This window comes from Neomonachus schauinslandi, chromosome 7 (genome assembly GCF_002201575.2).
Source record: "Neomonachus schauinslandi chromosome 7, ASM220157v2, whole genome shotgun sequence".
Lineage (NCBI taxonomy): Eukaryota > Metazoa > Chordata > Mammalia > Carnivora > Phocidae > Neomonachus > Neomonachus schauinslandi.
In genome coordinates this window covers 112,701,868-112,715,366 of record NC_058409.1, presented here as the reverse complement: position 1 = coordinate 112,715,366, position 13,499 = coordinate 112,701,868, and the positions used below count along the sequence as shown (strand labels likewise).

The window sequence follows — 13,499 nt, the reverse complement described above, 5'->3', positions numbered from 1 at the left end:
GGTGCTCACAGCTTTATAGAAAAGATTTGCACTCTGTCTCGCTTCTTGTTGATTTTCAGTCCTGTTGACGAAGGGGGTGTGGATTTACTTCTCCAGAGGTCCTATTGTGTTCAGAAATAAATACTAGAAAGTGCTAGTAGGGATATTGGAGTACAGCTATAATGACTTTTTTCCCCTCTTCCTCTATTTTTAAGGTTCTTGGGTACTTAAACAGAAATGCCCTTGATACTAAAAATTTAATAAAAGAAATTAAAGCAATTGCCAGTATTCCAACAGAAAGATATTTTTTCAACGTGTCTGATGAAGCAGCTCTACTAGAAAAGGCTGGGACACTAGGAGAACAAATATTTAGCATTGAAGGTAAAAGAACATCTTTCAAAAACTTTTTTCAAGAATTCTTGATTTTATTACTGTATTCTTGCTCTGTTAATGTTAACTTATATACCTTATATGAAAAGAACTCCTATGGTGACGATTTTCTCTATGGCCCTAATGCTAGACAGGTGACCTGGGTTTTGTTTTACACCAATTTGGTGTGGACTTCAAGCAAAGCATTTCGATTCTGTTGACCTTTATTTCTCCATTTGTAAAAGAAAAGATTTTGATAAAATATTCTTAAAGATTAAAAAAAAAGAAAAGAACTCCTATGAATCAGTAAGAAAAATAGACAACATGAGTGAGTTGTTCATAAAAGATAAGATACAAATGGCTGATAAACATAAGAAAATATTCCCAATTTCAGTAATTATTTTAAATTGTAAATTAAATCAATGTTACTTTGTGCATAAAAGATAGTAATATATAATCTTGGAGATATTATGGGGAAGCAAAGAAGCTCATACACTATTGATAAGATTATAAATTGTATAGCTTTGGGGGGAAGACAATTTAGTAATATCTACTATAACTGTGAACAGTTTTACCTTTTTACCCTGCATAGTTTTTATAATCTAAAAGTTTTATCTTTTTATACTGTTACATAATTTCTGAAATTCTTGAATTCATTTACAACAAACATGTATACTTTTAAAATTAGAAAAACATAGTGAAGATTTTTAATAGTTCAGATTTCAAGGAAACTTGTTATTTCCCAGATCTACAATAATTTACTTAAATGGCCTTGGAAGATCTAGTCAGTGTAGAAATACCACATATTCAAGAACTCACTGTATGGAACACACTTCCCAGTTGGTAAAAAGTCCCCAAATTCTGGTTCCTGGTGGCTAACCCAAATAACTCTCAGCAATAAAGAGCTTATTTTATTGAGCACCTATTATAGGTCAAGTTCTCTTTCAGAAACTTGGTCCAAGGGCACTGCTTAAATTAAGTATTCATTCCTTAGTCTTTTCTTCACCTCCTGATTATCCACTGGAGACTTCTACCCAAAAAATATTATTGCTTCTTTAAACATCCAATGGTACTTCTCAGTTGTTGAAATCATTGTCAAAATCTAATGTGCCTTGAGATAATATAAAATAATATAAAATTATTTGGCTACCTATGGTATGACTTATGCTTGTTTGTGGTTGCCTGAACATGAATAATCACAATGCAACCTAAAGGCTAATTAGAAATGATTTTGTGCCTTATCTGCTATTTTGGATTTTGGGGAAGCACTGCTCTACTTTATTAAAAATTATCTTGGGGCACCTGGCTGGCTTGGTCAGTGTAGCATGCAACTCTTGATCTTAGAGTTGTGAGTTCGAGCCCCATTTTGGGTGTAGAGATTACTTAAAAATAAAAACCTTTAAAAAAATTATCTCTACTCAGCCTGTGTACATTATTACATCTTCTAAACAAGTGACTGTGTCATATGGTATACATTATATATATCACTCTCTATATCCAAATGGTAGTCCAGGAATTTATTCCTTTTTGTGAAGATTAATGAAGTGTAATCATTTGACCACACTGTATGGAAAATTAATACTAATTAGGTCCTGTGGTTTGAGTGTCAGAGGCAAGCACATATGTAGAAAGAGGACAAACTTCCTAACTGGTAAAATTCCTACTCAGTCTTGAACCCTGGATCCTGAAGCCTAACCCAAATATCTGTTTGGTCTTCATTACACATCAACTGCCTGGCTCTTCCAACTGCAACTAAGATGTGTGTACACTTACTAGTACCATTATTTAAAAGCTAAAAATTCAGTTAGTTTTTTAGCTAGTAATAATAATTATTAAAAAAGGCCATCACTTCAGGTTTTATTTTACCTCATCCCATATGTTGAGTGTTTTTGATATCAGGAACATCATAAGCATACCAATAAGTGCATTAATGCATAATCAAGATTAACATCAATTTCAAACGCTACCTTGGAAGTCTTGTGGGTTGTTGTTAGAACACTTCCTTAGTGATTTCTCCCTCCCAGAATTTGCCAGCTCTATATTTTTGAGCGAACATCAGAACACTGTGGGGGTATGTGTGTGTGTGTGTCCATATATGTGCATGTGCACATGTGTTCGTGTGTGTATGCGCATGCATGTGTGTTTGAAAATTTGATTTAAAAACTGACAGTGATATAATTCTTGAAATTACCATCTCCCAGGTACTGTTCAAGGAGGAGACAACTTCCAGATGGAAATGTCACAAGTGGGAATCAGCGCAGATTACTCTCCTCAGAACGTGTGTATATCAGATAACTTCCGGCCATGCTGTCATTTGGCTGAACACTTTGGGGCACAGTAGCTTTATATATAGAATGGAAAAAACAGCCATCTAGTGATCAACAGTTCTGATTCCCAGTCATAGTCATTCAGTTTCTTTGTGCTGCTGATTTGTCATCTAAAAGATGAAGAATAATAACGCCTTCCCTTCCCTGTTTCACGGGGATTTTTTATGGAAAAAATGGTAATATGCAATGTGTATGAGTACTCCAAGGGACAGGCACTATATTAACTCAAGGGATTATCGTTGCAGGAATTTCCTTTAAATCAATTAACTACTGGAAAAGTTTATTTAAAAACACGAACTCTTGGGGCACCTGGGTGGCTCAGTTGGTTAAGTGACTCCTGATTTTAGCTCAGGTCATGATCCCAGGGTCTTAGGATTGAGCCCACCGCATGCTCAGTGGCATGTCTGCTTGAGATTCTCTCTCTCTCTTCCCCTCCCCCAGCTCATGCATACACACTCCCTCACTCAAATAAATAAATAAATCTTTAAAAAAACGAAACACAAAACACAAACTCTTGTCATCACTGCCACTCTTGAATTCTGAGGTGCCGAGTATCTCTTTTCAACAAGCAGAGACAGAAGATAGTTGAAAAAAGTGAGAAGTTAGGAAACATGTGAGATGGAAAGCTTTCTTAGCTCAGAAAATGTGTTCTTCCTTTTCATAAACATCCACTTCCCCAGGCTCTGGTTCCAACTCTGCTCAGGGTCCCAGTGGAGCAGCAGGGGGACACAGAGATGGGCAACACTGGAAAAGCTTAGGGAACAGTATGAACTCAGAGGACTTGATTACCAGAAGGACGGACCAGGAGTGGCTTGGTTTTTTGCTCTGGAAGTAAAGGTGCTGACTTTGTCTGGATCACCAATCGTTAGGAATGCTCGTAAAAGTTATGGGTTTTTCCCTCAGAAATACCGCACACAATTTCCTGAGGTTTTTGTACATGTCCTGAAGTCCCTTCCTGCACCCTGATGTGGAGTCCCAAATTTATGAGAGGCATTAACACAATTTCATGGTCTCTTGTCCTCAAAATGGGACACATTTTCCTTTTTGCTCTATTTTTAATGGCTTATATTTTTCAATCCAAAATCCATATCTTTGATTTTTTCTGAGATCTAAGATCAAAACTTAAAAATAATAAATCCCATCCTGACAAACCCTGCCCTCTACGATGACTTTCAGCTTTGACGATCCTGGTTGGATTTTGAGTCAGTCCAGAGCATCCTGTCCTGGTTTGTGTACCAGCCTCTCCTGGTGCTGTGCTGACCCATGGCTGTTCTCCAAGTAGATAGAATGTCACCCTATGGTAACCTTTTGTAGCTCTGCTATCTTCCAATAGATGGACTAGGATATAGATGATGGAGGAACATTTGAGAAGGAGTCAAGAGGAAAGAGGAAGAACATTGGAAAATAGAATAGGTCAGAAGAGGGCCTCCCAAGAGGACATGGCTGGATAGCAGCAGGGCCCCACCTCTCCTCCTCTGCCAGCCGCACTTCCTACTTCTCAAGCATGCCTCACATCCCACCCTGAGCTTTACTCATGAATATGTGGGACAGGAGGCTCACAACTGTTCGGCATTTGTCCATGTACACCTTTGAATGGAAATTGGAAGATGGCTATGTGCTCCTCCTGTAGGGTAGTAGAGATTTATCTACAGAATGTATCAAGGTAACATGGCCTGGGGGAAGGCTGGTTTTCCAGCACAAAATATAGTAGAACAATGTGGACATATATCAGCATACATTCATATACATTTTACTTCATCATTTTCTCCTTAAATCTAGGCCATTTATTTCAATGTTTTGCATACGCTGCATTCATGTGCTTTAAAGGTAGTTTGTGCTCATGATCTTCATTTTTCAATTATTTCAGGATATTCTGATGCTGGGTGCAGTAGGAGCTTATGCCTGGAGCGGGACTGTTGTCCAGCAGACATCTCATGGACATTTGATTTTTCCTAACCAAGCCTTTGACCAAATTCTGCAAGATAAAAATCACAGTTCGTATTTAGGTAAGGCATAGCAGCATTTGACCCAGCAAATTTAAGTTCCCTTTTTTAAAACGAGCCCCTTGCCGAATCTCGGGATCTGTTCAGCAAAGCCCTTGAAGTGTCATCTAATTATTACATTTATTGCACATGTTTATGTTGCCTCTTTGCAAATCGGGCCTTATCCTAAAACTTTAATGACACACTGTATTACACTTGCTGATCTCTTCTGGCTGTTCAAGCAGCTGTGATTGTGCGTCTCTAAAATGGAAACAGTTCCTAAAAGCCAATATAGTAAGTGGTAGTCTTATATTACTTTAGAGTTCTTAGTCTTTTTATTCCTATAATAAGCAGCCACGGATTTTGAGCACCTACTATGGGACAGTTCCTGAGCTGGCAAATCTATCTACATAAACATTTTAATCTTTCCAGGGATGCCTAGGTGCCTCAGTTGGTTGAGTGTCTGACTCTTGATCTCAGTTCAGGTCTTGATCTCAGGGTCATGAGTTCAAGCCCTGCATTGGGCCCCAAGCTGGGTGTGGAAACTACTTAAGAAAAAAAAATCCTTCCAACAACACTTTGAAGAAAGTATTATTATCCCCATTTTACTTTTTTTTTTTTTTTAAAGATTTTATTTATTTATTTGACAGAGAGAGACACAGAGAGAGAGGGAACACAAGCAGGGGGAGTGGGAGAGGGAGAAGCAGGCTTCCCACAAAGCGGAGAGCCCGACGCGGGGCTCGATCCCAGGACCCCGGGATCATGACCTGAGCCGAAGGCAGATGCTTAACGACTGAGCCACCCAGGCGCCCCTATCCCCATTTTACTTTGAGAGCCCAAGAGGTTAATAACTTTCCCAAAGGTAAATAACTTAGTAAGTGGCAAATCCAGAATTCGAACCTGGGACGGTGTGATTCCAAAGCCTATGTTCTTTACACTGCATGACATTACCTTTTAAATTCATGTAATTATCCATTCAAGAAATACTTGTTCAGTGCCAAGCTCATGAGCGGCTGATGGGACAACCCCGAATCTAGGGCCTGGTTTATAGGTAGGTGTCCTGCCTCTGCAGGGCAGTGCTTCCGTCACAGGGCAGGAGCAGTTCATCTTAGGAAAAGGAAGATGAGCCCGCAGTGATGCGCCCAGGGACACTGGGAACTGTGCATCCCCCGGGAACGAGTGCTGACAACAGTGACTCCATCCTTGGCCTTCTGCGTTTTGAGCTCTTCTCCAGCACACAGATTCTACCACTTTAGCTAACGACCCTGTGTGACCTCACCACCATGTCTGTTGCTCCATAAAAGCTGGAGATGAAGCTCTGAGTAGGGGTGGAGAGTAGTTGCATAGTGTCTTGGATTGTCCGTCCGTCCATCTGTGCCTGCCTGCCTGCCTGCTGGATTGCCCTTGTCAGTAAGTTACACTGAAAAAAAAAAACAAAAAAACCCGTAAACAATACGGAGCGGCTTGCTTTGTGTTTCAGCATTAAAATACCTTCTCAGTCTGGAGGATACACTACTGACCGTCCTCCACCTTCTAACACACTCCCCCGCCCCCCACTGTGCAACGAAAAAGGACCTCTGGTCATCTCTACTAACTTTTCGAGCCTATCTGGCTGAGCATTTCAATAGTACCTACTCTGCAACCTCTTCTCTCCTAGGTTACTCTGTGGCTGCGATTTCTACTGAAAAAGACCTCCATTTTGTTGCTGGTGCTCCTCGGGCAAATTATACCGGCCAGATCGTGCTCTACAGTGTTAATGAGAATGGCAATGTCACAGTTATTCAGGCTCACCGAGGTGACCAGGTAAATGCCATGGTGTAGCAGGTGAAATTGTAGGGACAACTGGGGCAGAGGAGGAGTGGGAGTTGATAGAAATGGAAACTAGCATTTATTGAGTACCGACCTGTGGCTGGTTCTGTAATCTGTATTTACTTGAATATTCCTTAAATCAATAACTGGGTGATGGGCATAAAGGAGGGCACGTGATGTCATGAGCACTGGGTGTTATATGCAACTGGATGAATCACTGACCTCTACCTCTGAAACTAATAACACACTATATGTTAATTGAACTTAAATAAAATTAAAAATATATATATATTCCTTAAATCTTCACAACACTGAGCTCTACCATCCTCTTCTAACAGGTTACTGAGAGTTTACCTTCCTAAGGTCAAATAGCTTTCATGGGGTTGAGTTGTCATTAAAACCCTGTCCTGTGCGGCCTCAAAGCCTATGCTGTTTGGTTATATCCAACTGCAAGGTTTTGACTCCCCCAGATTGATAACACCTGGGTCTTATTTGATCCTAATGACAGGCACCGAACGTGGCTCTGTTGGCAAGCTCCTACTAAGAGCCAATGATCGGGGGCGCCTGGGGTGGCTCAGTCGTTGGCTGTCTGCCTTTGGCTCGGGTCATGATCCCGCAGTGCCGGGATCGAGTCCCACATCGGGCTCCCTGCTCAGCAGGGAGCCTGCTTCTCCCTCTCCCACTCCCCCTGCTTGTGTTCCTGCTCTCGCTCTCTCTCTGTCAAATAAATAAAATATTTAAAAAAAAAAAAAAAAGAGCCAATGATCTAGAGGAAAAATGACAAGAGAACAGTACAGCATTGTCAAGCCTGAGCTACTACGTCTGGGCCTGTCTAGGTGTCCTGTGGCTTTGAGGTTTCTAAAATTAAAGCAACTCTCTTTTCTACCGCTTTCTCCTCAGCATGACCGTTTGGTAGTCAGAACCGCTGATGACTCCCAGTCGTGGCCTGCTGGAGCAGAGGCCAGCTGACAGATTCCTATTTCCTTACTAAGCAGTTTTGACCCATGGGCTTGGCACATATTTGAAATGGGCAACCCTGATCTCTGACAACCAACAGAAATTTTCCTTCCTTGAGTCAGAAACCAACCATTTAGATTTCCCTTCTCCGGGATTAAGTGTGATGCTCCTGTCTCCATGGATTTTCCAGGAGTAAGAGGACATGAGTCTTTGACTTCCCTGACCACAAACCAGCTATGGTCACATATTTTTCTCTCCTCTTTACTACTTTAAAGAAGGGTGCTTTTATTTTGAGAAAAACGATGACCGTGTTCTAGAACGAATGCTTTCTTTTTTTTTTTTTTAAGATTTTATTTATTTATTTGACAGAGAGAGAGAGAGCAAGGGCAGAAACACAAGCAGGGGGAGTGGGAGAGGGAGAAGCAGGCTTCCCGCTGAGCAGGGAGCCTGATGCGGTGCTCGATCCCAGGACCCTGGGATCATGACCTGAGCCGAAGGCAGACGCTTAACGACTGAGCCACCCAGGTGCCCCTAGAACGAATGCTTTCTTATCCGTTTCTGAATCCTGCAGAGGTAGTCACGTAGGCATGCACTGAACATTCAGATGGCCAACCTCTCTTCCTTCACTGGATCTCCACCTGGTCCTCGGTCCCACTCCATCTGAGAACTTCCCTCCCGTCCAATATCATGCCACGGACAGTTCCACTCGACTTTTGTTTGTTGAATGAGTAAATGAAAGTTCAGTGTAACATTAGGAGTATAGGAGTCCTAGGAATCCTAAGGTTAATAGGCTTTCTCATTCCAGATCGGCTCCTATTTTGGGAGTGTGCTGTGTTCCGTCGATGTGAATAAAGACACCATTACAGATGTGCTCTTGGTGGGTGCACCAATGTACATGAACGACTTAAAGAAAGAGGAGGGAAGAGTCTACCTGTTTACCATCACAAGGGTAAGAAAAATTATTAAACTGACTTAGTTTAATTTACTTCGGTATTGGTAAATAAAAGTCAATCTGCATTTTTGCAGAATAAAGAATTATTGAATGATTTTCATATGTAGTATGGTTTATATTTCATCATTTTGAGGATATAACCATTATTTATAATTTTTAAAATCACATTAAAAAGCATAACCTTCAGAGAAAGAGTTTATTGCACTGCCATTTTCTATGAAAGGTCTTTGAATATATGATATATATATAATATATATCCAAAGTATTGTCATTTTTGAAATGCATGCACATACAAACATCTGTGTATTTCCCAAGTACCTCCTTCAATTATTCTTCTTCACTGTAAAGAGATCATAATAACAGAATAAACTATCTTATTAACATTTTACAGTGAAAAGGACAAATTGTACCAGGCACTTTGCACATTTTTGTTTAATCCTGGATGCTTTTTACATTAGTTTGTCAGGAAATTCTGTTGTTTAATATAACAGTTATATGCAGCTCTTGGAAATTTTAGTCCTTGCACCTAAAACTTAGCAGCCTCTAGCTAGACTGAGCTCTTTAAGTCCACATCCATAGTATAATGAACTCGGAGCTGAAAAGAAAACCAAAATTAAAGACACAAGTTGACCTAGAAAACTGGAGAAAGGGTGGGGAAAAAAAGGGTAGCTGATTAATATAGTAAATATTATGTTTTGCTGTTGTGCTAGTTTGTCCTACCTTATTTATTTAAATGAATGCAAAAATTAGCTCTCAAACAGGAGCAATTAGAACAATTCTAAAGCAGGGGTGCTTGGGTGACTCAGTTTGTTGGGCATCCAACTCTTGATTTTGGCTCAAGTCATGATCTCAGGGTCATGAGATTGAGCCTTGAGTCTGGCTCCTCACTGAGCATGGAGCCTACTTAAGATTCTCTCTCTCCCTCTCCCACCCCCTACTCAGCATGTTCTCTCTCTCTCTCTTCCCCCCCCCACTTAAAAAAATTCTAAAGCATATAAAGAATGTATAATTGAGTATTCAGTAAGGAAGGGGCATAAATACTTGTTTAAAAATTTAACAAATCCCTAGTTTCTTAAATGTTTGTTGCTTCTCAAATATTCTGAATTATCATTAGTTGTTGAAGATGAGAAGATCTCCTAATAATTTGTCAATCTCAGTTATAAAGTGATTTCCATAAAATTATTATAGAGAATAATCAACACTGACCTAGTTTGATGGTTGAGAAGCATCGCTTTCTTGTGAAGTCATGAAATATTTCCATTCCTGATTTCAAAATCTAGAAGAAAAAAAAAAAAACAAAAAGTCTTTGGGCAGAATTATTTTTTATAATGTGACATTAACAGTCTCTATTTTTTTTTTTTTTTAGTATAGTTGACACACAATGTTACATTAGTTTCAGGTATACAACAAGGTGATTTGACAAGTTTATACATCATGCTATGTTCATTCACAATTATAGCTACCATCTGTCCCTTTACATCATCAATTCATTCACAGTATTTCTTATGCTGTAATTTTTTTTTTATTATTCCTGTGACTTACTCATGACACAACTGGAAGCCTATATCTCCCTCTCCCCTTCACCTATTTCGCCTGACACTCTAGCCTCCCCCCTCCCCACTGGCTCTGGCAACCACCAGTTTGTTCTCTGTATTTATAGGTCTGCTTCTGCTTTTTGTTTATTCATTTGCTTCATTTTTTTTTTTTAGAGACCACTTATGAGTGGAATCATGCAATATTTCTTTCTCTGACTGACCTATTTCACTTTGCATAATACCCTCTAGTTCTATGTTATCTCAAATGGCACGATTTCCTCCTTTTTTATAGTTGTGTAATATTTGTGTGTGTGTGTGTGTACAAATTTTCCTTATCCATTTGTCTATTGATGGACACTCAGGTTGTCCCCATATCTTGGCTATTGTAAATAATGCTGCAATAAACACAGGGTGCATATATCTTTTCAAATTAGTGTTTTTGCTTTCTTTGCGTAAATACCCAATAGTGAAATTATTGGATCATATGGTATTTCTATATTTAATTTTTTGAGGAAACTGCATTGTTTTCCACAGTGGCTATACCAATTTACATTCCTACCAACAGTGCACAAGGATTCCTTTTTCTCCACATCCTTGCCAACACTTGCTATTTCTTGTCATTTTGATTTTAACCATTCTAATTATTGTCAGGTGATATCTCATTGTGGTTTTGATTTGTATTTCTCTGATGAGTGATGTTGAGCATCTTCCCATGTGTCAGCCATCTGTATGTTTTCTTTGGAAAAATGTCTATTCAGGTCCTCTGCCCATTTTTTTAATTGGATTGTTTGGTTTTTTGGTGTGGTATAAGTTCTTCATATATTTTGAATATTAACCCCTTATTGGATCTATCATTTTTAAGTATCTTCTCCCATTCAGTAGGTTGTCTTTTTGTTTTGTCAGTGGTTTCAAACCTTTGCTGTGCAGAAGCCTTTTACTTTTATTTTTTTAAGATTTTATTTGAGAGAGAGCACAAGTAGGGGAAAGGGGCAGAGGAAGAAGCAGGCTCCCCACTTAGCAGGGAGCCCGAAGCAAGGCTTGATCCTAGAACCCCGGGATCATGACCTGAGCCAAAGGCAGATACTTAACCACTGAGCCACCCAGGTGCCCTGTGCAGAAGCCTTTTACTTTGGTGTAGTCTCAATAGTTTATTTTTGCTTTTGTTTTCCTTGCCTCAGGAGACCTAGCTAGAAAAATGTTGCTATTGCTGATGTCAGAGAAATTACTGCCTGTGTCCTCTTATAGGATTTTTATGGTTTCAGGTCTCACATATATGTCTTTAGTCCGTTTTGAGTTTATTTTTGTGTTTCGTGTTAGAAAGTGGTCTAGGGCGCCTGGGTGGCTCAGATGGTTAAGCGTCTGCCTTCGGCTCAGGTCATGATCCCAGGGTCCTGGGATCGAGCCCCGCATCAGGCTCCCTGCTAGGTGGGAAGCCTACTTCTCCCTCTGCCTCTGCCTCTCTCTCTGTGTCTCTCATGAATAAATAAATAAAATCTTTAAAAAAAAAAAAAAGAAAGTGGTCTAGTTTCATTCTATAGCATGTAGCTGTCCAGTAATCCCAGTACTATTAATTTAAAAGACTGTCTTCTCCCCATTGTATATTCTTGCCTCCTTTATCATAGATCAACTGACCATATAATCATGGGTTTATTTCTGGAGTCTCTATTCCTTTGATCTATGTGTCTGTTTTTGTGCCAGTACCACAGTGTTTTGATTACTACAGCTTTGTAGTATATCTTAAAACCTGGAGCTGTGATATATCCAGCTTCATTCTTAAGATTGCTTTGGCTATTAAGGGTCTTCTGTAGTTTTGTGCAAGTTTTAGTATTTGTTCTGGTTTTGTGAAAAACACTGTTGGTATTTTGACAGAGATTGCATTGAATCTGTAAATTGCTTTGGGCAATATGGACATTTTAACAATATTCTAGTCCAACTTCAATTGTGTCGTCTTCAATTTCTCTCATCGGTGTTTTATACTGTTTGGAGTACAGGTCTTTCACCTATTTGGTTAAGTTTATTCCTAGATATTTTATTTTTGGCACAGTTGTAAATGGTGTTGGGTTTTTTTGTTGTTCTTGTTGTTCTGTTTTTTACATTTCTCTTGCAACGTCATTGTTAGAGTATAGAAATGCTACTGGTTTCTGGGTATTAATTTTGTATCCTGCCACCTTACTAAATTTGTTTATTACTCCCAGTAAGTTTTTGGTGTAGTCTTTAGGATTTTTCTATATATAGTATATATATCGTATCATGTTGTCTGTAAATCATGACAGTTTAATTTCTTCTTTACCAACATGGATGCCTCTTATTTCTTCTTTGTGTCTGATTGCTGTGGCTAGGACTTGCAGTATTATGTTGAATAAAAATGATTAGTGAACATCCTTATCCTATTCCTGAGCTCAGAGGGAAAGCTCTGTTTTTCACCATTGAGTATGATGTCAGCTGTGGGTTTTTCACATACGGCCTTTATCATGTTGAGGTATATTCCATCTACCCCCACTTTATTGAGAGTTTTTATCATAAATTGAGGTTGAATCTTGTCACATGCTTTTTCTGCATCTATTAAGATGGTCATGATTTTTACCCTTCATTTTGTTGGTGTGGTGTAGGACATTGATTGATTTGCAAATATTGAAGCATTCTTCGGTCCCTGGAATAAATCCTACCTGATTATGAGGAATGATTGTTTTAACATATTATTGTATGCAATTTGCTAATATTTTTTGTGGAGGATTTTTGTATCTATGTTCATCAGGGATATGGGCCTATAGTTTTGTTTTTGTTTTCTTAGTTTTAATTGGCACTGGCTGTGTTTTATTTTTTATTTTATATTTTATTTTTTATTATTATGTTATGTTAATTACCACACATTACATCCTTAGTTTTTGATGTAGTGTTCCATGATTCATTGTTTGCATATAACACCCAGTGCTCCATGCAGAACGTGCCCTCTTTAATACCCATCACCGGCTAACCCATCCTCCCAACTCCCTCCCCTCTAGAACCCTCAGTTTGTTTTTCAGAGTCCATCGTCTCTCATGGTTCGTCCACCCCTCCGATTTCCCCCCCTTCATATATATATATATATATACCAAAAATAAGGGTAACTACTATGAAGGGAGAGAATATGACTCTAAAAATGAAAAATAAAGAATATTTTTTTTAAAAAGGTATTGATAAGATGTTGGTTGAAAAAGGGAGAAAGAAAAATTTTTTTAAAAGACAGTTAAAAAAAATTAATTTTGAAAGACTAAAGAATCATGGTAAAAAGCCATGAATTCTATGTGCTGTATTCCCCTAGCGCTGGAGTTCTGCCATTCTCGCTGATCGGTAAACTTGGTCTTGGCTGGCTGTTCTTGCTGATCTTCTGGGGGAGGGGCCTGTTGCCGTGGTTCCCAGATGTCTTTGCTGGAGGCGGAATTGCCCTGCCCTTGCCCGGTCTGGGCTAAGTAATCTGCTTGGGTTTACTCTTGGGAGCTTTTGTTCCCTGCAAGCTTTCCATACAGCTTTGGAAGACGAGAGTGAAAATGGCAGCCTCCTAATCTCCACCCCAGAGGAGCCGAGAACTCAGGACCCCACTCCTCAGTGA

At 39.3% G+C, this 13,499-nt stretch overlaps 1 protein-coding gene across 1 annotated transcript in view; it reads left to right on the top strand.

The window, feature by feature from the left end:
- ITGA2 (integrin subunit alpha 2) overlaps positions 1 to 13,499 on the top strand; it is a 78,983-nt gene that overhangs the window by 31,919 nt on the left and 33,565 nt on the right. The window contains exons 9-13 of the mRNA XM_021700661.2: positions 195 to 360; positions 2,550 to 2,626; positions 4,543 to 4,681; positions 6,315 to 6,460; positions 8,229 to 8,372. Of these exons, the coding sequence (XP_021556336.2) occupies positions 195 to 360; positions 2,550 to 2,626; positions 4,543 to 4,681; positions 6,315 to 6,460; positions 8,229 to 8,372 (672 nt within the window). The remainder of the gene's footprint in view (positions 1 to 194; positions 361 to 2,549; positions 2,627 to 4,542; positions 4,682 to 6,314; positions 6,461 to 8,228; positions 8,373 to 13,499) is intronic.